Consider the following 26,904-nt stretch of genomic DNA (forward strand, 5'->3'; position numbering starts at 1 on the left):
CGACTAGTGATCGTACTATCAAGATAGTTTTCAGAGAGACAAAGAATATTAGGTTGGTTGGTATGACAACGGGTGAATATCATTGGGTTTATCTTTAGCAGATCTAACATTAGTTATAGAAATCTTAAGCATGTTTTCGTTTACTCCAGTGATGTTTATTTGTCTACCTTCACCACTTTCTTTCACTTTCCGAAGTAAATCAACTGGAAATTGTCAAAAGCAATCGGAAGTTTAGAAAATAATGATACACACTTATGTTTCATTGGTGACTGTTACGCAGCTCGTTAAAACAAATCAAACAGTTTAGAGTTGTATTTTGCTAAGGGGCGGTTTAGCTGAATTCGCAGTTTATGTTGAAAAGAATGAGGATTTATTATAATTATTAATAATATTAAGTTTTTTCTGGTTTTAGCTTTTTGGGCAGTTACTAATACGTCATGAAAATCCAATACGTATAAATACAATTACAGTCAAACATGGATAACTCGAGCTTCACGGGGCCGAGCGAAAGTGTTTGAATTATCAGAGCGTTCAAGTTATCAACGTTTTTATCAAAAAGTATAGAGATTTTTCTATCACTTGAGATTGGTTTGTTGTTTGAGGTGATGTTATTGCCAGGACGTTTTTTAGATTGACATTGGCAAAACTTGATCGTTGTTGAAATGCTAAAAAAAAAGACGTATCTTTTTATTTTGAGCGTTTTACCCACGATCAATTTTGCCGATCTTGAAGTTTATGCAAAGATCACCTTACTTTCCCTTGCTTCCGAAGGGCGATCGTTAAGCGGATGTTTGGCATAAATCAAACCTTTAGAAAAGTCATTGACAAAAATATTTTGCCGATGGTGGTAATAACGACGCTTATGAATTACGAAAAGTTGAGGTCTACCTCTATGGTTTGGAATAAAGTGATTTTCTAAAGCGATAACAACCGTTTTGGTAGCCGTTGGGCAAAAAAGAGTTTGAGTTAACAGTCTTAAGTTCGAGTTATCTATAGCAATTTATCATTACGTGGGAGCGGACCAAAGAAACCGTTCGAGTTAACCATGTGTTCGAGCTATCCGTGGGCGAGTTATCCATGTTTGACTGTATTATGTTCGCTTGTTCCCTTCATAGACGTTGGGTTGATGTGTTTGAGGACTGCTACATTATATTATCTTTTTACTTAAGATGTTCTATTAGCCCTTTTGCTTGTAGATTAGTCTATCAGGTTGCTGAGTTTGAGCCGAACGGTTTTAAGATTGACTAAAAGCAAGCTCTCCTGTTTTTAGTTGCTTAAATAATTTTGGTAGAGCGACTTGTGCGATTGATAGTATCTGGATTTTTAACTAGCATATTCAACCTGTCATCTGATTTATGCATAACTATTTTCGAAGAAGGGTGAAACACACTCATTCCTCACCTTAGTAACATCCGGCTCGTAACGTCTAAGGTGATAGACTCCAAGCTCAAACTGTTGAAACTATGACTTACATTTGAACACATGTTCTGTGTATCGGGTTCAAATCAGATGGAAGGCATACCAGCATGTCACCTCTTGAAGGCTCATAATTTAATTTTATCTCTTGTTAGGACAGCATTTAAAATCATTTGATACTTTACACAGCTTTTTGTTTCGCACAACATACATTTCATAACAAGGTTGATTGGTGTCTAAATTTATAGAAATTTCTAGAAATAGCTCCATTTCTAGAAATAGCTCCATTTCTAGAAATAGCCTTATGTTAAATGCTAATAATAAGTGTCATATCTGACACCCCACTGCTCCATGCTGAGGCCTGTGTTATATATACGCTCAATATCTGAGTTACGACCAACTGTTCTGACGTTATACTTTGGAGGTGCATGCGCAAGAACGTAAATGCAGCCCAAATGTTTTATTTGTGGCCTCGTTGTTGAGTATTCCCAGTGTATTCAAAATGTCCAATACTGTTTGATTGTTGCACTAGATAGTAAACCAATAATAACAAATTGGTAGGGTAAAGAAAATACACTTCAAAGAGTTTTATAAAAAACTAAAATACAAATTAGCACCAATTTGCAAAGTATAAAAAATCTGCATGTAAAAGTACTAAAAACATACAAAAAAACTTAGAATCTATTTTTGGGTTGCACATCATCTACACTTTCTTTGTGCAGTTGTGCTCGATTGCACTTGTTTTCCAGTGCAACGATTAATTTTGGTGCGTGCGTTTCTTTTTTGATTTGATCATCATCTGAGTCGAACATTTGCTTATGAGGGCCTTGATAAGGTTGAACAGTAAATTTACCAATGTTTCTGAAGCAGTATCTACTTTACGAGTCAACAAGACTGAATCTGCTGAATGTTGTTGCAGGTGGAGATAAGTCGCACAGGCCATAACCTGAATATTTAGTGTATATGCATAGAGATGAAGGTGATTGAAAAGGGTACTTGTTAGAAGAACACAAAAAGTGAGCATTGAAATCGTGTTTGGTAGAATCCATGAAAAACGTTGCATGTCTTTTTTAAAAAGTTAGCAGGAAGGTTGATGAAACAAATTACCTGCCGAGTACAATTACATGTATTGTATATCCAACTTGATTGCTTACCAGTTACAATGTTAAGCAGGTTGCAGCATATCTACTAGTTTTGCAATATATACACTAGTTGGCATGCTGTGAGTTTGAGTTTGCTAACGATGTATCTAGTTATATATCAGCTAATCCTTGGGAGATCATGCTTCGCTCTATTGCACTACATATTTATAGAACCATAAAACGAGTTATCGGTTTCGAATAGAATAATTTTCTTCCTATGAAATAACTTTACTAAAATACAAAATGTTTGATTAATATATCTAAGTACAAAACATGTTTTTAACCAACATTGACTTCCTTTTAACCGATTTTAGTTTTTTCCTTACTTTTACTGCTTCTGAAGTTTTTGAGAATGAAGTCGGCATGGCATATGACCTTGACAAATATTTCTTAAAGCTCGGTCATTTATCAACTCGGTAACTTTGGTGCTTGTATTCGTTGTCGGCCGACCTAGTCTAGGTTTTTCAAAACCACTTTTCATATTCACTGGTATTCTGCCAATCAAGTGTGCTGAGTGATCGTCATGTGTGCCGATAAAACACAAATAACAACTATCTACATAATTTTGTTCTGAGATATTGTAAAGGATGTTTTGGTTGGTTACTGTAAGTGTTTAAAAATACAATGTATCCATATCTTTCTTGCTATCTCTGTGTTAATATTTAACTCCACTTGCCATAACGGGACAAATATTGGAGAGAAGTCAACTCTAGCTAATTGAAACTGATGTTGCTCCAGAAATGGCTGTAGTGAGACTAATCAGTAAAATATGATACAGAACAAACTGGTTTTTCATAATATTGCAATGTACAAGAGTTTTGACTTGGATTGCTCCAACTTGACTAATCAAGACTCAAGTTTTCTTACCTGCTTTCATCACCTGTTTATAATTCTGTTATTAAATAAAACATTTGTTGGAATTGGAAAATTTTAATTTGTATTTTATTGTAGTTCATCAACTCTGAAATAAGTAAATTTGTTTTATATAATATTTTAACTTCTGTTTAAATTTATAGGCAATATATTATATTACCTATAAATTCAAATATGGAAGTTAGTCATTAAAATGCTTACAATGCGAAGTAACACTGGTAGTAAAATTAATATATTTGAAACAGTAATAGTTGTAACCTAACACATATTTACCAAATGTATTAAAACTCCAACCAGAACTATATTTATAAGCATTCTGTTTCGACTGTGCACAGCAACTAAAATTAACAAGTAAGGTATAGTGTTATTGGGACTGACATGACTGTTGTTAGGACTGACATGGTCTGTGGTTTCCATTGGAGGCGGTGTCTGGTTTCAGATATGAAGTGTTTTAACGAGTTTCTCATATTGAAATTATTTGAATTGCCCTAAAATTTCCAAAATATTTCAATACTCTAGAAAAGATGCCAGATTGTGATTTGTTAAAGGGTACAACTGCAAAAAAAATTCAGAGCCCCTCAGAATCTTTAGGAACTTGTTCAATGGCATGCATGGTTATTTCTAACCACAGCTAGATCAATATTCCAAGTTTTAAACCTATGCTATGCCTTAACAACTATACAGAATAATAATGATAATAATATAATAACTATACAGAATAATGATGTTTGCATCTCATTGTTGCAGATTTCAAAATCCTGCGTAAACTACACCCAGAATATATCCTTCCACACATGATCAACATTGTTTATTTCCTGACATACTACATACACCATCATATATTTCCCTTTATGGACTTTAAGTTACTACAACCTTCAATTCACTATTCCAACACTTCTGCAATACTATTAGATTACCAACTTTTAAAACACTTTTGTTAAGCTCACCCAACAATTCCTGATTTCTTGCTTTTCTTTTTTTAAATATGTAATGAAAAACATCATTTTGTTGATGAAAACCAATGTGACATAAAACATTATATGTATGTGCATGCATATGTACTAAAATTCTTGTGTTGCCTTAAATAATATGTTATTAGGAATTGCTTCCCTCTGAAATAGTAGAAAGAAACAACTCTAGCAAAGGACCAAATTTAACTGCAATTATTATCACACTTTTACGAATGTAGTAGATTAATTTTAATTAGCATATATTTTATGCTAATATATGTACAAATATAAGTCAGTTTTTAAAAGCAGAAATCTACACATAAAATGTGGCTTTCTATAACAAAGCGTAAGTCTTAAAATACCTAGGAATGATCATAAATAATAACCTTGGAATTTACAATTTATAACTATATCTATACAAAATCACTTCTGAGTTCACTGTCCATCGTCGGTTTTCAATTTTTTGGCATGTGAAACACCTTCGTCCATACCGGTCGAGGTACAGCTAGATTTATTCCGCTTGGTTGGCTCATCTTGAGATGGTGTATGATCATCACTGCGCCTTTTTCTGTTCTTTGAATCTAATGAACCACTAGTTCTAGCCCTATTTGAACTTGCATCATTCGACGGAGCCTGGCTGTAGTCATCCCGATAATAGTCACGATCGGCGCTCCATTGGGAGCCTTTTTGACGGTAGAAGGAGTCTGTGTCACGATATTGAAAGTCACGATGATATGGGTCATGGCGGTATGAGTCACGACGATATGATGAGTCATGATGATAAGAGTTACGATGGTGTGAGTCACGATCATATGAGTCATACCTATACTGTTCATATTTTTCGTAATATGGCCCGCTGCTGTAGTAACCATAGCGATCTCGATCATAACCACGCTGCCGCCACTCATCCCTCCATTCATATCGGTGGCTTGGCTCGCCTGTTTGTTGATAATCTGGTTTATTTGTTTTCCACTGTGGGGCATCATACTCACCTTTCTCGTAGCTTTCCTTCTCTGCTTCCGGACTAAAATAAATGTAATAATGTTACTAAAATACAACAGTCGACAATGTTAGTGTGCTACGACTGTCGACAATGTTAGTGTGCTACGACTGTCGACAATGTTAGTGAGATACAACGATCAGCAATATCGGGTTGATATGAAAACCAATGTTAGTTAAATACGTCCGTCAACAATTTTAGTAATATGTGGCCATCCACAACATTGACATGGTAACATTAAATGTTAATAAGATGTGACGATGAACAGCAATGGTTTGGTACGACCATCTACAACAATGGTATGTCAAGACTTATGACCATCGGTGTTAGTAAGTTACGACCATCAACAGCATCCAGTATGATAAGAATATCCACAATACGGTACTAATAAAATACTACATTTAAAATTAATGTAAAGAAACATGACCTATTAGTCAACAAGTTTTATAGATATGGTTGGATATGATACGAGGTCAAAGTAAAACTGAAAGGGGCCAATGGGTATTATATTATATATCACATTATTGGCAATAATTTCATTTCGAACTGAATTTTTTTCAAATAATGTCATCCAACAATCATAAAACAAAAAAGGGCAACAGTTAGCTATTAAAATCAAATAAATGGTTTGACAAAGTTTTTAAAATGCCTTTCTCTGCTACGAAAACAGATATTAGGTAGAAGATTATTAAAGCAGCTAGCAATGATATTTTCAAAATAATTAGAAAATATTGCTACATATTTTTCTAATTATTTATTGTTCTATTATTATATTCTATTGGTTTCTAATTAAAACGTATATATTAATTAAAATGCATACATTTTAATTGCATGCATTTAATTAGTACATACAATTAATGTTGATGTATGCATTAGTTAAATGTCAAAGTAATTAATCTAACAATAATTAAATGTTAGATGCACTTATGTTCATATTCGGTAAGTTGAAATTAGTTGAAAACCTGTAACTGCCCTGTAAAAACGAGGACACAGACCATGAAAAATCTTGAAAGCTTTAATTGAAGTAAAATAAACATTTACCATAAGTAAAGTAAAAAAAAAATGCAAAAATTTAGAAAGATCATTCGTTGGAGTAGAAGATGCTGGAATATGATGTAGATTATGACTGCATGAATATGGGTACGAATGCTGATGAGAGAAGTAACTTTCTATAAACATGAACTGCGGTGATGCAGTGCCATACAGACTCCTTGAGTATTGTAACATAGATGAGAAACCAAAGCGTTAAGTATGTCTTAGCATTTCTGTGAAACAGCACCTACCATTATTATTATTATTATGACAACACATTCATTGGAGAATCGACACAGCATAGGCACAAAACTTTGATGTTGCCATCTAACTCTAACTGTTATTAAAAGAGTGTGCAAATTTCTCACTGCTACAGTATGTATGAAGACTTAACAGGTGTGGGCCAATATTAAAATTAGCGGTGTTAACTAATGGTAATTTTTATTATAAAAGTTAGGTGTTGCGAGTTGATATGTATTCTCTTGTGTTTAATTGCAATAAAATAGCAACAGTATTTCACAATGGCTTTGACCATGGTGAAATACTGATAATCTACCAGAAATCTGGTCTTTTAATACGATTGAAGACAAAGATTGTCATGCAATGGTTTAAAAAAATTTAAGACCGATGGCGTGAACCAATTTTTTTCTCTCACATTTTGTGGTTCACCAATAGTACGCACTGGTAGCTAAGGCCCTCCAGTAGCATTCCAAAAACAATCTTCACGCACTCTTCGCAATAAATATGCGTAAGGCACAATAATTTGCATTAATATGGCTGATTTGCAGCGGTCTCAAACAAGGCTGATAATTGAACAAATTTACCCGAATAAGGCAAATAGCTTCTTGTATAATTGCAACAAATCAAGAATTCATGAACCTAGAATTCCATAGTAGCTTACATCGACTGAAAACTATTTAGATGATAAGATTTGGGCTAGTCAAACGTTGTGCTATCACTAGTGGCTGCCAAATTGTTTAAATCTTCAGATAGAACATCTGAGTAATACTAAACAGCAGTGAATCTGATAAAAACTAGATACTCAGCACACCATACAAATCAACACAGTGAATAACCTTTAGAAACAGAATGAAGATTCATTTCTTGCATTCGTCAATAGGAAAGGAAGCATTAGGTGAAATCAGTTGTCCAAATTAACTAACGCAAATAAGTCTTAACACTTTGAAATCAAATCTTGTAAATACAAACAGAACCCCTAATCTTAGACCATATTAACATCTTTTAATCGACTGTGAAAGCACACAGGAGAGCACAATTCCTCTTGAACTGAACATCATTTTGCAGCTCTAACCTTGCGAAATATAAGAAAAAAAATCAAAGAGAGTGAATAAATTTTATTTCAAACACAAAAAGTGACTTTCTGGAGATAACGGAAGAAACAATGATTCTTTTGTTTGCAGTAGCAACAGCAATAGGCTCTGACCTAGTATAAAGTAGGTATAGTAGGTATACAGCCTAGTATAACCTAGTAGCTCTGACCTAGTATAAAGTAGGTATAGTAGGTATACAACCTAGTATAACCTAGTAGCTCTGACCTAGTATAAAGTAGGTATACATCCTAGTATAACCTAGTAGCCCTGACCTAGTATATAGTAGGTATACAACCTAGTATAACCTAGTAGCTCTGACCTAGTATAAAGTAAGTATACATCCTAGTATAACCTAGTAGCTCTGACCTAGTATAAAGTAGGTATAGTAGGTATACAGCCTAGTATAACTCGTAGCTCTCACCTAGTATGAAGTAGGTATAGTAGGTATACATCCTAGTATAACCTAGTAGCTCTGACCTAGTATAAAGTAGGTATACATCCTAGTATAACCTAGTAGCCCTGACCTAGTATATAGTAGGTATACAACCTAGTATAACCTAGTAGCTCTGACCTAGTATAAAGTAAGTATACATCCTAGTATAACCTAGTAGCTCTGACCTAGTATAAAGTAGGTATAGTAGGTATACAACCTAGTATAACTCGTAGCTCTGACCTAGTATAACGTAAGTATAGTAGGTATACATCCTAGTATAACCTAGTAGCTCTGACCTAGTATAAAGTAGGTATAGTAGGTATACAACCTAGTATAACCTAGTGTCTCTGACTTAGTATAAATGATCGGATTAGAAGGACACATTAGGATCACTATCTGAGTCTATTTCTGAGCTTTCATTATTAGGAATTTCAATCAGTGTGTTATGTAAACAACTAATCTGCTGTTAGCAGACATTCGTCATGTCTCAGACAGTTTGAAATGCCCTCAATACTTCAGTGATATCTCACGGATCTGGTACTACACTTGACTTGAAACTTTGAAATTATACTGAGAAGGTCTCAAGCACAAAATGAAGAAAAATTGATTTTCTTTTTTTGGCTGTCCATCGAAATCGGCAGTGACTTGCAACTTAGCAATGCATGCTTAGGTCAAGCAGTATGGTAGAGAATAAGTGGCCGTGTTCTCACTATCTGTCAGATTAACCTGAAGGAATGGAATTGGCAACACGTCCAGTCTGACTGAGCCAGGTAACCATTTCACTTGCCCATGTGCAAAGGACAGAGATGGATCTTTAACATGCCCACATTGTCAGTGTGGTACACGGGGCCTCCAAGTTATGGTCTAGATCTGAAAGACCCAGCAATTTAGGGTTGAAAGCTTACTGAGAGCTTTTTATCAGATCGACATTAAGCAGAACTTGAACCACCAACATCATGGTTGATAGTCAAAGATGCTACCACTAGGCCACCCTGACACCCACAAAATTTTGTAATCCTCCTAAACCAGAGGCAGCTGAAACTAGAGAGCAGAGTTCTCTTAGAAGCAGGATCAGGTGAGAAGCTGGTCAAGATAAGATAAAAAACTGAGCAATTATTCCTTTCAACAAAGAAGGTCCAAAATTTTTTAAACATTACAGCTTCATATATTAAAGTAAAGCAGATGGAAGGAAATGAAACAAAAATTATTGAAAATATACATAAAGCTGAGGTAGAGCAAGTCAAATTTACGCTGTTCTTATATAACTCACTACATCACTGACTTGCGCACTGCTGCATGCGCTTCTCCGTTAATGTGCCACTAAGTTAAATGAGCTACCAATATAAACCTTAAGTTACTAATTATCATTGTACTAATTTCATTTTTTTACATAAAATTTAAGCTTGTACAGTATATTTATTTTTACATTGTTTTATGAAGTGAATTTATTTTAAGGTTTTATGTAATTTCTTACGCTAGCATCATTGTTTTCGCATGCTGATAAGAATTAAGCTACATGTAAATACAATGTATTCTTACAAGAATGTTTGCTTCACTCTAAAAGCCTATATATAAATGTGAGGGTCTGCCATGTGTAGATATAGCGATAAAGGTTTAGTAAGATAAAATTTGTTTCACTGATGATTGAACACGTGACTTTCAAACTGCAAGTCGACAAACAAACGCGCAAGGTAAGCCATTCTTATCTATCATTTTTATCAATCATTATCATGATTGTACTAAATATGTCCTTTTTATTATTATTTAGTAATCCATTTTGGGTTTAGTTTTTTTTTTGAAATTTTTTAAAAGACTATTTCAAAGTCGATTACCTACTTTTTTAATTTGTAGTTTTCAAATGTGCTGTTTCAATTTCAAATGGCTCGTTACATTCTTATTTCCGGTTTCTTCTTAGGGCGATAGCTAATTCTATCAAGTACAAAGACAAAGTACCCTTATGCGTTTCACTGCTATACGTTTATACCAGTATCGAGAGGTACCAATATCGAGAGGTACCAATATCGAGAGGTACCAGTATCGAGAGGTACCAGTATCGAGAGGTATCAGTATCGAGAGGTACCATTATCGAGAGGTACCAGTATCGAGAGGTACCAGTATCGAGAGGTACCAGTATCGAGAGGTACCAGTATCGAGAGATACCAGTATCGAGAGATACCAGTATCGAGAGATACCAGTATCGAGAGGTACCAGTATCGAGAGGTACCAGTATTGTCCATCAAAACTTTGAATACAACGAACTTCTGCTTCAACAGTAACCTTTTTATACACACTTACAAGTAGTAACTGTTATTATTATTTAAATATATTCATAATTTTATTTTTTTCGGTTTGTGATAATTGTATCATTATCCAATCATTTTTTATTGTTGTCATTGTAGCAAAACAGACTATCTAGCCATCACTTGCTAATTATTTCACATTTGAACACCTTTATTGTTTTTGTTTTTTTTCAATTTATTCAAACTGCCCAAAACACTTTTCTCGTAATATGAAGTTTAAAAGTTAGAACGGTATATGTTAAATGAAAATAGTTTTTTGTGCAAAGATTCTTTTTATTACTCGGGCAACGCCGGGCATTCAGCGGTCTAGCATGTGACTGGTTTGACATACAAAGTAAATACCAGAACAGATGAACTTGGTATGTTGAGGTTCAACTGTATTATTGAGCTGACAGTGGATTTTTAAAAAATCACTTAAAAAATTCTCTAAAATCAAATAGATCATATACAGATTCTACTTCTGATAGAATGTATTATAATTAGCAGAAGCCAATTTTCATTGTCTCTATTAATCGTGTCGCACTCAATATTAGAGTCTGAGTTATTGTAGCCTAAGATTTAGACAGCTTCCATGTTTTGTCACTCAGCTGTAAGTTAATGGATCTTAATATTTTTAGATTTGAATCACTATGCATCCTTTTTATTTTCTTGATGAAGAAGACGCTTCAATTCTTTGAACCGCACTTCTAAAAAAAGAATTATCAAACAAGAAACTTGGAAATACACCTGTCATTATGTTAGTACTGTCTAAGAAATGTAATGAATAACCATTCTGATCTAACCAATGTCTGCACGAAAGCATCTAACAATATCATAGTTTTCTTCCTCAAACATAATTGTGAAACAAGCAAAGGTGAGAATGTCAGTTACAAATTGTGGAAGTAGATGCTATCGTTGAACACATGTAAACCTTTTTTTACACAGTAATCTAACACAGTATACAGGTCAACAACAGTCTTGCATCTGTAATATATCGTAAAACCTCGAATTGAACTCTTTTTTAAACTGTGGACTGTACCATAACTGCAGAATTATTGGTTTGCATCAACAACTTTTCTCCTATTTTTGATCAATCTCACTGGTTTTATAGACCATGAATGCGGTAAATTTACAACAAGTTGATAGGGACTGCACATTACATTTATAATTCTTTTATAAATTTTTATAAAAAAATTCTTCTATTCTTTTATAAACATTTATAATTTACAAATTTGTTAATTATAAATGCTAAAATTTTATACATTTATACTTCTTTTCATTCATAATTGCATTTATACAATTCATTTACAACGATTTGCTTATTTTTCTAACAGCAAAGTCTACTCTGCAACGTAAAGCTAATAACAAATATTTTGTACATCTATAATAAGGCAAAACAACAAAATCATTTTTTTTACTATAAAAAGCAGTTCGACCTGTTGTCGTCTATCACTATTCAGGGGTCAAGGTTAGGATAACGATAATTTTCGACGATACTTCAACTCGTGACATTAAGACTGGTAGACCGACGCTGTAACACCTGCACTAATCGATCGCCTTTGTATTTATAAGCAATTGCGCAGCTATCCTATTCGCCTTTTTGCTGACACATTTAACGATCTATTACGACAAACTAGAATGTTGCAAAAATTATTTATAATAGATATAACGCTAAACGCACGGCGCATTTTCTTCTGCAAGTGCGGCGAAATAAACTAATATTCAAGTTGATTTTGAAAACTCGCCTGACTTGACACTTTACGTTATATGGAATTTTTTACGTAGTAGGAAGCAAAAGCTTCACATAAATTTTTTGTGTTATTTGGAATTTACGTTATAGGAGGTATACGTTATAGGAGCGTCTATTGTATATCTATATGTATACATATGATTATTTTGACAATTTAAATATTTATCATTGGTTAGGTTTGTTATATAATCATTCTGTTCATATTTGAGTGTTTTGACTCAGTGAAACTTGCCTTCCAAAAGAAGTTTAATATGCCGAGCAATGAGTTAATTCACTATCATTAATGACAGTGTCATAATGAATGCTATTGGCTATTATCACCAGTGACGGTGTTAAAATGAATTCTATTGGCTATTATCACCAGTGACTGTGTTATAATGCATTCTATTGGCTATTACCACCAATGACAGTGTTATAATGAATGCTATTGGCTATTATCACTAATGACAGTGTCATAATGAATGCTATCGGCTATTATTACTAATGACAATGTCATAATGAATGCTATTGGCTATTATCACTAATGACAGTGTCATAATGAATGCTATTGGCTATTATCACTAATGACATTGTTATAATAAATGCTATTGGCTATTATCACTAATGACAGTGTCATAATGAATGCTATTGGCTATTATTACTAATGACAGTGTCATAATGAATTCTATTGGCTATTACCACCAATGACTGTGTTATAATGAATTATATTGGCTATTACCACCAATGACTGTTTTGTAAGAAATTCTATTGGCTATTATCACCAGTGACTGTGTTATAATGAATCCTATTGGTTATTATCACTAGTGACTGTGTTATAATGAATTCTATTGGCTATTTTTACCAATGACTGTGAATTGTGACTAATGAATTATTTTAGATAATAATAATATCATGTTTTCAACTCCTGTAGGTGAAGGAACTGCAAGCTATATTTGTGGCTGATCGGTCATTTGCCAGCCAATTGACCAATCAGCCACAACAGACCTTATGGCTAATAGCATTATCACATTTCATATGAAAATGTTTGGGCCTATTCATAGTTGATTTTAAAATCAGTGCTATTAAATGACATATCAAACACTAAACTCTCTTTGACCTTCTAGCCGTTTCATATCCCAAAACAAATTATTCATGTTAACAAATGTATCGCAGTCCAACTTTTTTGAAATCGTTTTAACAAATATGAATGACAACAAATGCTGTATGTCTAAATTGCCCCTAATAAACTCTTGTTTACACATATTTGCTTTAAGCTCTATAGCGCCGCAACAATGATGAAACAAATCAATTTTTAAAACACAACCCAGTGTTACATGAAGTATCAGAAAAAACTGAAGCCATTCTCTAATTTTTGCTATTATCAAACTATTTTGCCTATCACAGGTCAATGTTTTATGAATGTCTAGTACAGATAACACGAGAATGTTCCCAACGTGTACCCTAGGACACTTATGTATTCGCGGCATCTAACTTTCGCGTTTTCGCGGTGTCATCCTCTCGCGAAAATTTAATGAGCGAAACTAAACTATCATAACGAACGAGCGAAAACGCGAAGTTAAATAGCTTTGTTCATTGATATCCACAATAAAATCGTCATATTAGAAATGCAGGCAATTTTCGTCTGTGGTTGGAATCAATGGGAAATTTCTGGTAAACTCAATATAGCTAATACACCGACTGAGCAGCATGGCAAAGCAAATTAAGATTATATCAGTTAAGTCACCGAATTTGTAACTGATGAGGATGAAAGTCTGGTAGGTGAAGTCATAAAATTGCAGAATAATTATTGTAGTGATGAATTTTATTACCAACCAAAAACAATATCAACCCTCATCAGGTCCAATCACATTATCTCTTCCACTGCCAACCATGTACAAATTCGCTACCGGCCTAGTGCCAGCCATTTTACCGAAATTGCCGATATTGCTTCATGATATGTGTACAGTATTTTTTCAAGTTCTACTTTAATTATCTGTATAATCACGAAAATCTAAATTGGCTATTATGTCATCAACAACTAATTACCTGTTTTATGACTCGCGCGGGGTAGTTAATGAACTCACAGAAAAATGTTCGTTTTTAGATTAGAAATTCTCAAACAAAAGTTTAAAATTGCTTCGTTGTTTTAGGCTGATTTTATAGAGAAATCTTCGAACAACACAGTCAATTTCATAAAACACTAAAGACCGTGGGTTATGTGGTCAACAAATAATAAAATCAGGTTACCAGACAATTGCTGAGAAAGTCCAAAAATGCGTTTATGGCAGAGGCCCCTAGAAAACGCATAAATGCGTTTATGGCAGAGGCCCCTAGAAAACGCATAAATGCATTTATGGCAGCGTAAGGGTTATACAGTTTTGGTTGTGAAGTTGGTTGCTACCTATCTATTTTCTTCTTCTTGGGATTCGAGTGTGAAAGTCACGGCGGGAGGAACCTAGACGTCATTGATAGTCTAAGAAACAAATGGCAGCAAGTGATCAAATTGAATTGCCGATCTCACCCACACATTTCAACCTGTGGTTTACAAATACGAACTAGTCCCAAATTTAATTTTTTTCTTATTAGCAAACTGGACCTGAGGAATGTAATCTGTTTTCTCCACTGCATTTATTTTCACATCACTATATTTTCGCACTCATCAGAGCCGCGAAATTAAGTTGCAGCGAAATTTTACTCTGTGTGCTACTCACGAAACTAAATACTAGCGAAATATAAGTGTCCTAGGGTAACCTAACAAGAAAATAAAAAGGTAACACATCGCAAGGAAAATAATATAATCACACTGTTCAAAAGTTCAAAAAGTTTCAAACAGTGCAACCAGACAAATACCTTGAAGCAGCATATGATCTGAGCTGACTTGAAAGTTCTTATATATTATCAAGTACCGAATACTTACATTTCACCTGTACGCAGGTTTTGAAGGTAGATTTCCCTCTCCATCTCATGACCTCTACATGTGTTGAAGAGCTTGATTGCCTTTTCAGGATCCATCTGCTCCCGCTCAACCAGGTACCTGTATATAGACCAGATCTTGCTAGTTAATCGTACACAAAACAATGTTGAACATGCTAATATGATGAGCTGTTATTTATTATATTCTTGTCATGAATACAGCACAGTGATAGATCGATGCAAGTCTGTTATTTGAATGTCAAAAATTTGAAGTGTGAGTTATACAATAGTTTGAGTTATACAATAGTTTGAGTGATACAGTAGTTTGAGTTATACAATAGTTTGAGTTGTACAATAGTTTGAGTTATACAATAGTTTGAGTGATACAGTAGTTTGAGTTATACAATAGTTTAAGTTGTACAATAGTTTGAGTTATACAATAGTTTGAGTTATACAATAGTTTGAGTTATACAATAGTTTGAATTATATAATAGTTTTAGTTGTATAATAGTTTGAGTTATAAATTGGTTTGAGTTGTACAATAGTTTGGGTTGTACAATAGTTTGAGTTATACAATAGTTTGAGTTGCATAATAGTTTGAGTTATAAATTGGTTTGAGTTATACAATAGTTTGAGTTGTACAATAGTTTGAGTTATACAATAGTTTGAGTTATACAATAGTTTGAGTTATACAATAGTTTGAATTATACAATAGTTTTAGTTGTATAATAGTTTGAGTTATAAATTGGTTTGAGCTATACAATAGTTTTAGTTATACAATAGTTTCAGTTATACAATAGTTTGAGTTATATAATAGTTTGAATCGTAGGCAAGGGGAATTGCCCTAATACCTTCTCTATTACAGCAATACCGGCAATGCTTTACTCCTACCAGGTTATGATAGACTCCAACTAGAACAACTTCAAAGACACACACACCATTAAGTGAAACATGGAATCCATCCCCTATTTACAGGGATTTTTAGGAAATACAATAGAGTACTTGGCATGCATAGGATCACATGATTTACCATACCACAATAGATACAGAGATGGCTAGTCATGTGACAGACAGAACGTTTGGCAGCTGTTTGACTCACTTGCATATAAGATAGCCAGTCCTGTTGACTCCGTGAGTGCAATGCACTCCAATTACTCCATCTATGTAAGCAGAGATAACAATGAAGCTAGAAACTTTAATAGCAGCAAACAGTTTGAAGCAAACAAAAAGTTCAGGCATGCTGTGAGCAATAAAATGAGAGACTAAGGGAGATATCTGGAAACGACGTGAAAACAAGTCAAACAAAACAGAACCTTTTAATAACTAACTTCCTAATAGGAAGTCGAAGACATAAAATTAATAGGAGCCTCTACCCAGTCAGCTGCACGGAATGTAATCGATGCTGTTCATAGTTTCAATATCAATTCATTCTACTAAGAAAGGGGAATTTTAAAGAAGCCTTCTAAAAGACTAATAGAAGTTAATAGCCATTTTCAAGTGATAGCGATAAGGAACAGACACCTCTGTTAAACATGATTTTACACAAAATTTTAGTAGATTTTATCAGAAAGTATCAGTATTTTTCGATCATTTGCGATTGTTTTTAATATTTGAGGTGATCTGAGTGCCAGGATATTTCACGATTAAAATCAACAAAACTTGGTCGCGGCTAAAAATTATGTCACTAGCTGTTATCATTGCTATATTTGATAATTAATATCAGCTATTGAGTTCAAGTTGCATGCATCTCTAGAAGTCTCATTGCAACTAAAGACGTCATAATCACACTTTTGCTTGATCTGAAAGTTTTAACCGCGATCAAGTTTTGTCCATTTTAATCTTGACACAACCTGGCAGTCAGACCACATCAAACATCCAAAACAACTGCAAATGATAGAAAAATACCAAATACTTTCTGATAAAATCAACCAAAATTTGGTACAATTTTATTTTTAAAGCGTGAAAACTTTCTAATTATTAGTTAAAAACAGGCCAAAACAATCAGAATTAAAAATGTTCAAAGCCAATGTATGATGATACCAAAAAAGATGTCAAAGGTTTGTACAAAACATGCTGTCAGTTTATAGTACTGCTCAACACCTCTCAACTGAGTGCAGGTGATTTATGACAGATCTTATCGTAACACTACGTGACATCTTAGATTAATGGTACTCTTCGTGTTTATATATATTTATCTTCTGCTGATAAATGTTTAATTTTAGCAACTTTCATACGCTAGATAGGAGCTTAATAGTTTATGCTGTTCAAACATGGACTTTCATATCGGTTTAACAGCCATGAAGTGTAGGCACTTTACCAACAGCATTCTTTCATAGAATGAGGTATGGTCTGGTACAGTTGTCTCATCAGATCCTGATTAGATGTCTAGTCAGAATGCATTGATGATTTGGCAGAAAGGGCAATTTGGACATAAAGGAATTTTAATATAAGATGCCTATTGAAGAATTAAACCCCAAACTGCATATCGCTGCCTTTCTGAGAATTGAACCACAAACTGCAGTTCACAGACTTGTGTTGCTCTTCGGTAAAATATCGGAGCTTATTGAGCTCTACGTCTATGGATCCATTTGAAGATCTGGGTAGAGGCAAAGACATGATCAAGGGAAGATAACATTGTGTTACAACCAAAAACACACCGAATAATAGTTTTTAAAAATTGCCTTCAAAATAAGCCTTCTATTTATGAATATAAACTACCTTTCTCTTTATTGTCCACCATGAACTTCTCCACCACCTCCGTGAACCTAAAAACATCAATTAAATTCAATTGTTATCTGTACAAGCTCGATCATCTAGTGACAGAGAACATGAGTCACATGAGTCAAGTATGTATATATTTAGAGAAAAGTTCATCCTAACACTCCTAAAAGGAAGCATTTAAAATGAATGGTTATCTATGCTGACTCATGCAATACCAAGCTGACAAGGGGAAGCATGCGAAGTCTGTGTTTAGTTCTGACGCATGTAACAGTGAAATCGAGTGTTCCATACGTCTGGGAAGTTTCATTCTTCCATGTCATAAAGCTATCTAAAGGAGGTGAATAGCAGATACCCATTGCATTGAGTGAATACTGTGTTAATGTCAAATGCTGAGGAATACTTTTAATCTAGGGAATACAACTTCTTAAGCACACGTGACATGAAAGATAGCTTTTTGGATTCAGACCTGAATGACCTAGTTCAGCATCATCCACTAAATTCTAGTTCCTTTGCTAGGTCAACAAGAACCATGTGAAGAAAAGCAATTTTGCTGAGAGAAGTTTTTTCAAGAAAAAAGCCCAAATATATCGATGTGATGTCAAACTCTTTTGCATTAAAAAACTGAAGCAGTAAAATGTTAAAAGCAGGGTTATACATAAAATTAACTATTTTATTAAGATCATATTTTAAGAAAATCTACTTAGAATCTATCAGGAACATCCAAGAGCGATCTGTAATTTACCATGATGAACATAAAACCAAACTTGGTAAAATTTTTTGTGTAAGCCTTCAATGAAATTTTTAATATCAAATCTTGGTTATCTGCTATTTACTTTTGCATTATCATTGAGTTTCCAATGTGAAACATAAATATGAAACATTTAATTAAGCAATAGTAAGTCAACCAACTTAACCAAATAGTCAACAAATGTGACAAAATTTCATAGACAAATTTCGGTCGACATATGGTCTAAGGACAACCAATGACTGATAGCATAATGACCTCACCATCAAGTATACGTTATAGAGCTCAGTCTAATTCATGGTGGCCTTACCGCCAAAGATGCGTTACAGAACTCAGTCTAATTTGTGTGGGACAACTGATATTACGAGTATTGAGGACTGTTTTGATCTTTCGCACACAATGTTATCGTTGTCCTTGCAATCTGTCAGAGTTCACGGAAAAATTGTCCAGCAATAATACAACCTTACGTGTTATTGCCATACAGCTCGATCATCGCTACATCTAGTTCTCCGACACAGCATTCCGAGCATACCTTGTCATACTGACATTTTGGAAGAAAACATACCTAATCATCCTACACAGACTTAATAATGATTACTTCAAGCGAATAGACTTCAACTCACGATCTCATTGAGGTATTCAAGAGTTAAATCATGAGGCATTGTGACACAGCTACTATACTAACATCAGCCTATCGTCATCTCAGGCCATCAGCCATACAACAGTATCATAAATAATACTGAACGGATATTAGATGAGAGCAAAATCTTTCCTCCTTGCCTCTTGAATGTGCCAATTTTCATTACACAAATTGTAATACAAATTATAGTCGTTAGTACATATTTTTAATCATTTTATCAACAATTATTATTTTAAACCGCCTATGTTCTTTTACGGCTACTTAGCTTACATTATAAATAAAAGCTCTTCCTCTTTCGTCTGTTTTAAATTTCATTTTGAAACCTACTCACTGACAGTTACTGCAGCGATTCCAACAAAGTAGCAATGGTAGATATCAGACATTTCTCTAACACTGTAATTTGCTTGCTTTCACTACCAACTTCAATACTTATGTATCCATAAGTCAATTCGTTTGATATATTTTTCATGTATTCAAGCTCAGTACTCGATATGATATCATCTAGTAATTTACTTCATATCACACTATTGACTGAACAAACTAATCAAATCAGACATACAAACAAACTATGAACTTTGGTAATTTCATTGTCTGTCAATTTTGATAGAATCTATGCCAATACAGGGCGGCCTATATTGGAATGTAGTAGACAGACGATTGCAGAGTCAAACAAGTTTATTAGTAACTCCACTAATACAATTCTTAAGAGGACATCCTGATAAAAGGGTTCCTAAAGTCATCAGCTGCCAGGAATTACCATCACTAGCAATTCCATACGCATAAATGAGTCACTGAATGCTTGTCATTGCTGCGCTCTGGTCTGCATTACGCAATGTATGACTACTTGTAACGAGATAGCGGCAGTCTAATCTCACTGCGTGAGGAAATATTGTTCACTACATACAAGACTGCTCTTCTACAAAGACCGTTTGCTGTGAGCTTGGAGAATATTCTAGAAAATTGGATTAGCCAACATGGATCAAGGAGATACAAGCGAAACTCAGCCTGACAAGCTATTGGTGAGACAGGAGTCTCAGAAATTGAGAAATATCATCGCTCGTCTGAAGCGCTGGTCGGACAGGCCGACTTCACAAGTCGCGGAGAAACCGGGTAAGACATAGAGCTATATAAACATTAAAACTATACCCTCTATTTGTTATAAGTCAGTTAGTATTGGTTGCTTTTTATTCATCTACTAAACTCTTGAGTGCCAAGTGCTTTGTCGAAGACACAATTCTGATTTTAAGAAAGTGTGTACAATCATAGCTAAACGTGACAAGGCCAGCGATAAAATCATCTGGTTGAACATCTTGACATATGTCGGTTCGGTTCGTGCGACCAATGAAATTCATAAAATCAATATAAACTGTCAGTGCATGATAATTTTGACCTCTTACAGTTAAGTGTCAGCCAAGGTTACACATTCTTTTAAGGTTCAAGCATTTCACATTTTTTCAATGATGCTGATATTTATCAAAAGCAACACGCATGACCTTGAGAGCAAGATCCATTTTTTACTGACCATAAGCTGATACACAAACTCCTTGGCTAAGTTCACAAGGTTAAACTTGCCGATTACATTTCCAAAAGCCACACGATGTATGAGGCACACGATCATACATAATATATAATACGTGCATACATAATAATTTGTCATTTTTCTTCAACTGCAAAGTATTGGTCAAGGTTACGCTCTTGAGTCAGGTTTTCATTCACAAAGTCACTTATTACTGTTGGCAATGTGATGGCACATGGAAAGGTAAAAAATGGAAACGGTTGAATTAAATGTTTCTCGAGAAGAAGAGCTCATGCTGTGGCCTGTCGAAATGGTCATGTACTAAGACCATATCTTCAGCACTTGTTAGTCATATGGGGGCTTCGTTCATGTACGAAAACCTGGCATAACAACCTTGAAGACTTGATCATGGGGTTTTGTTCAACTGTCCTACCACATTTGATATTTTCAATTTTAATAACAGATATGAAGCAAGTTGCAACATTTGGTTGATTTTAACAAGGTCACGGTGGCAAATGAAAGTTATGAGCAGAAAACTCCAATATCTCCAATAAAATCCAGTAATTCTCTATCAATGCCATAAATTTGATGGTTGAAAGTTCAATACCATAGTAGATCAGTAGAAATATAGCAATAGAGTGACATGCCAGCTATGATTAGGTTGAGATGTTGTGATACCAAAAAAGTAGTTAGCGAAAAAATGTGGCCCTGAAATATCAATCTGATAGCTCCAAAATAATCATGGCATTGGAATGTACACGACAAAAATTTCAATTAGAAATTTCAAGTAAAAAGTATTTCGATAGATTACGAAACTAAGAACTAAAGGCTAAAACATAAATGTAATGTCGGAATTTTGAAATGCACACTGCTGACCTTGACAGCTTTACTGTGGTGACTACATTATTACTTTGGCGTTAATCAACTTGTAGAATGTGACCCCTGAAGCCAACCAGCCAAGGCAGATCTCAAATAGTTTGATATAAACAGCTGACAAACATTTTAAATTGCTCTTTTAGAACATTAACCCAACTAATCAGCTAACTGTAGCAGAGCGTACCACGGTTTAGTCTTATCTCATCATAAGCAATACGTATTTGCATTTTCGAAGTACATGAAACCACTCGAACAATCCAAAGAATATCGACAGCATTAATAGCTGCTGCTGAATTAATAATACAACAACAGCGATGATCGATAGTTTTTCAGACGGCATTAAATATATCTCAATCCTAGCACCATCAAATGAAATAATCATTGAGCACTGGAGTTGTTTTACCCCACTGAATTATTCAAACATGGGTGAGTGAGAGTTTATACTCTTCAGTAGGAGTTAGGAAGCTATTACATTTCCTCCAGTATCAAATTTTACTACTAAAAATCTTATGTATAAGGAGTGATATATTTATATGAATCATCACAGGAAGTTGTGGTTTGAACTTTTAGTTAGGGTGATGACTAGCTGGGGAAAGATACTTTGATTTTAATGCTAATGACTGGTTCACACTATATCGTCGTTTGTCAGCGTTTCCCTTTCGGCGTTCATCGTCGATTATGTGAACCGTGAATCGATGGCATCGACGAAGTATCGCGAACTTGTCGGGAAAGTTTGCAGCATTTAAACTTTCCCGATACTTCGCCGAGCATCGCCGACCGCCTTTCAAATGTGAGCCATTTCGGCGATGGTAATTCGCGGTCATGGAGAGAGTGATTTATTCATATCCGTTTATGATAGTCACTGCGGGACTAGTTTTTTATTCTAGCACGCGAAAACGTAGATGTTTCTTTGCGAAAACTTAAAGATAAATGAAAACACTACTTCACGGAGTACTTCCTGGTGCAAACAGGAATGGGTATGTGATAGTGTGAACATGGTTATCATCGACGATCACCGAAGTATAATTGTGGCATTAACACCGAAATACGGCGATATAGTGTGAACCAGCCTTAAACAATAAATGAAAACATCTTCCTTCGCACCATCAACGCTTTAAAAACATTCTCAAATGAGAACAGATATCCAGTGCAAAGACCAGCTAAGACCTGCTTGCTCGCAATGTTATACAAACATCCGTTTTAGTCGTACTTACACTGTTGATGATATAACGATGGATACATAAACCAAGCAGGCAATCAGTGTGACAAGTTTGGCTTCAAACAAGGAATGTTTGCGCCTTATCCCAGACTCCTCGGGCAATTCGACCGATACTCATACTGCTGAGGTCACGGGCAGAAGTGATTATAAGTATCGCAGCTGATATAATACCCAAGTCAAACTGATTATCAGGTGTAGCATCTTCCAAGGGTTAGCTGAGTGCAGTTTATACACTTTTTAACTACTTTTCATGGAATATAACAATAAAACAAACATAGCGAGTATTAGATGCTAACAAATTTTATTAATTTTGTCATAATATTGGGTTTTCCAATGATTTTCCATATTAGCTGAGTGACCCCAACCTACACTCAATACACGTATACATACATACTGTACATTGGAGCTAATGCTGCTAGCTCATTGGACTGACAACTCTCCTTGGGTTAGTTTGTAACTGAAACACTATGTTTCCATGGTGCGCAGTACTGCGAATCAGCCACCTTCGAAGTCGAGGAGATTGTACGTTTCCATGCTGCACAGTGGTTTTAGCAAATTAGCCAGAGAAGAGAAATTGTATAAATCGAATCGCCTAATGGAGAAATAGAATCGATCACGGATACCGAACGTCATAAACGGTCATTTTATGATTCTGTCGTCATTATACTTTTATTTACAATACACATTCACAAGGTTTTACAAACCTTAACACACTTTTTACAAAGTAATATATTTTTAATAAGTATTTTCAAGTAATATATTATTTAAACATTAATTTAGGACTTGCCACCTATTTTTCGAAGTGTTGGCATCGATAACAAAGTCTAGGAAAGTAATCACCTCATCATCCTCGTGAATGCAGACCATAATTAAATTTAGGTGAAAGAAGATCGGAAGAATAGAACAAAAACAAGATTAGCAGGACAACCTTTGTACTAGTTTGAGGCCCTCGAAGAATCCGTCTCCACGGTATGAGAGCTATGCGCAGCCACTGCGCAGTCGCTGTTTCCGTGCTGCGAATTTGCACTGGCTTCGCACTGATCAGTGCGCAGTGATTTCGGTGCGAAGACGCCGTTTCCATGATTCGGAGATAGCGCAACTCCGAAGCACTGCGCATCATGGAAATATAGTGATTGAGAGTGTCCTAGCTGTTGACACTCAGCCCCTGGCCACAACAAATCCATAAAACTGAAAATTGTAGCTTTAACCTAAGTATATACAGTATATAGATTGCATACATATACTGTATATAGATTGCATATATATACAGTATATAAATTGCATATGTATACAGTATATAAATTGCATATATATACTGTATATATACAGTGTGTACATATACAGCGCACATACAGTGTAGATATATATATATATATATATATATATATATATATATATATACACAACTATGTATGTACACTGTATATATTACAATGCATATTGCTGTGTACATTGTACAATGTATATTTTATACAATGTACAATGTACACTGTACATGTATATATACACTCTATGTGTACAACTGTATATATACACTGTATATATACAGTGTATATACAGTGTGTATATACAGTGTATATACAGTATCAACGTTATATACAGTGTATATACACGGTGTGTATTTTATATACAGTGTGTATTTTATTATATTTCATTTCAAGCTCCTGTAACTTGCTAAGCATTTTTTTAGTCACTTTAGGGTATTTTTTCCACGATACTAACTTATCTGTCATATATATATACTGTATATGTTTATACAGTCAAACATGGATAACTCGCCCACGGATAGCTCGAACACATGGTTAATTCGAACGGTTTCTTTGGTCCGTTCCCACGTAATGATAAATTGCTATAGATAACTCGAACTCAACACTGTTAATTCGAACTGTTTTTTTGCCCAACGGCTGCCGAAACGGTTGTTATCGCTTTAGAAAATCACTTTATTCAAAGCCATAGAGGTACACCTCATCTTTTCGTAAATCATAAGCGCCGTTATTACCACCATCGGCAAAATATTTTTGTCAACGACTTTTCTAAAGGTTTGGTGAAATTTGATTTATACTGCTATACGATGAATAGCACGGGTTAGCTGGGTCACGCGCGCAAGGATTTTCGCCACACACATACAAAACAAAAACAGCATGTTGTTTTTGTTTTGTATGTGCGTGGCGAAAATCCTTGAGTGCGTGACCTGGCTAGTCCGTGATGAATAGTTTTCCGACGTTGATTCCGTGTTGAATCAACGTCGGAATGTTGAATGTTGAAAAACGTCTTAAAAACTGTTGTAATTAAACGTATACGTTGTCTTAGCTAAAAAAAACTATTCATCGTTTGACCTAAACACAGAATACGTTTGTACATTCAATAAATATCCATTCAAAAAGCGTGAGTGATATACAATGTACCGCAAAACCTCGTAAAACTTCTAATTGAACTGCCTCGGAGTGTTGCTCTTAACGAATCCCAGGTAAAGTAAGGTAATCTTTGCATAAACTTCAAGAAAAATCGGCAAACTTGATCGTGGGTAAAACGCTCAAAAGAAAAAGATGTCTTTTCTTTTGAGAATTTCAACAACGATCAAGTTTTACCAATGTCAATCTAAAAAACGTCCTGGCAATAACATCACCTCAAACAACAAACCAATCTCAAGTGATAGAAAAATTTCTATACGTTTTGATAAAAACGTTTTGAACTTTACATTAGAAGCATTTAATGTGAAACAAGCCATTTGTGCTTTTGATTTATATTATAGTTTGTATATGTACATGTATCTACTAATAAATAAGTAAATACATGGACTTGTGACAGTGCTCTGATAACTTGAACGCTCTGATAATTCAAACACTTTTGCTCGGACCCGTGAAGTTCGAGTTATCCATGTTTGACTGTATATTATATCACCAGGTTACAAGAATCAGGAGTTTTCTTTTCATGATGCCTTTAGTAACATTTGAAAATACTATATATGGTAAAGTAATTTGCTAGAAAACAAGAAGAAAACTTGATTCGAATGTTAACCTTTTGGGCGTACTGGCTTTTAAAAATTTTGTTATCAAAGTAACATAAAATGTAATAATACAATTCTGTAATATAATGTAATAACATAATTCTTATAATTCTTTAAAAACAGACTTGTACTGCTATTAGGTGATTAAATAGGGAGAATAAGAAGGCTCAGTTTAATGATGTCAACTATAAAGTGTTTCATCTACCTACAGTTGGCAGGCTGTCCAGCTTTACGACCAGTTAATTCAATAACTCCCATATATGAAACTCAACGGACGAGCGTGAGAACTCGAGTGAAGTCATTTCTCAAGCTATTGATTTGACAGACATTGATCATTTAGCAAATGTTCAAAATTTTTTTCTCTCAAGTTTACTTTTTTTCGAGTACCTCAAGTGGGCGATATTAAAGAGTGCTGTAGATATGTAAGTGAAACCATAAGTATAAATATAGCTCTGAATTTTATGTATGACTCTAGCGCCCCCACATCCGGTACCGATATGACATCTACTCAACCGATTACCCGCGAGAACTAGGTGTGTTATTGTAACACCGATAATCTTTGCTATAGCAAGAGATGTGTCGATCCATCTACATGTATGTGTTAAAAATCATGGTTAGACATTAGAAAAAAAATTGCGTCGTAGGGGATTAGAGCCTGTGACACATGGGTTGGTACACCTACAGTATGACATTTGCACCAATCAACTACCTTTCGGCAATTTGAAATATCTAGTATGCTTGGCAGTCCTATGAGAAATGTAATGAGTAATCAATATGTTCAGAAGTAATTAGAGAGCAGTGAGTGGTGTAGTGGTTAGTGTGCCAGTCTGTATATTGGAGTACCCGAGTTCAATTCCCTGGTACGACAATTTTTTTTCCTAATGCTTTTACCGTGGCTTCGGACAGACAAAAAGACACCGTTCTTATTATAATAAATATTGCGCACATAGATATTCTCTATTTATATCTTTATCGGCACTTTATCAGCACACCTGACAATCTCTCACAGCAAACTAGACGACGACTACTACTGCTACTGCCACTACTACAACTACTACTACTGTAGTAGTAACAGAGGTACT

General features: G+C 34.7%; 2 protein-coding genes across 3 annotated transcripts in view; both read right to left on the reverse strand.

Annotated features, from left to right (window-relative positions):
• Positions 1–26,904, reverse strand: part of LOC137395104 (tRNA 2'-phosphotransferase 1-like) — a 151,838-nt gene that overhangs the window by 111,698 nt on the left and 13,236 nt on the right. The gene's annotated exons all lie outside the window — the stretch shown is intronic.
• LOC137395103 (RNA/RNP complex-1-interacting phosphatase homolog) overlaps positions 4,625–26,904 on the reverse strand; it is a 43,385-nt gene continuing 21,105 nt past the window's right edge. For both annotated transcript variants that reach the window (XM_068081898.1, XM_068081899.1), the window contains exons 6-9: positions 17,817–17,863; positions 16,198–16,258; positions 15,103–15,219; positions 4,625–5,405 (exon numbers count right to left, since the gene is read on the reverse strand). In XM_068081898.1, coding sequence (XP_067937999.1) covers positions 4,817–5,405; positions 15,103–15,219; positions 16,198–16,258; positions 17,817–17,863 — 814 coding nt within the window. In that variant the 3' untranslated portion in view covers positions 4,625–4,816. The remainder of the gene's footprint in view (positions 5,406–15,102; positions 15,220–16,197; positions 16,259–17,816; positions 17,864–26,904) is intronic.

The sequence above is a fragment of the Watersipora subatra genome, chromosome 4 (genome assembly GCF_963576615.1).
Source record: "Watersipora subatra chromosome 4, tzWatSuba1.1, whole genome shotgun sequence".
Taxonomy (NCBI): Eukaryota; Metazoa; Bryozoa; class Gymnolaemata; order Cheilostomatida; family Watersiporidae; genus Watersipora; species Watersipora subatra.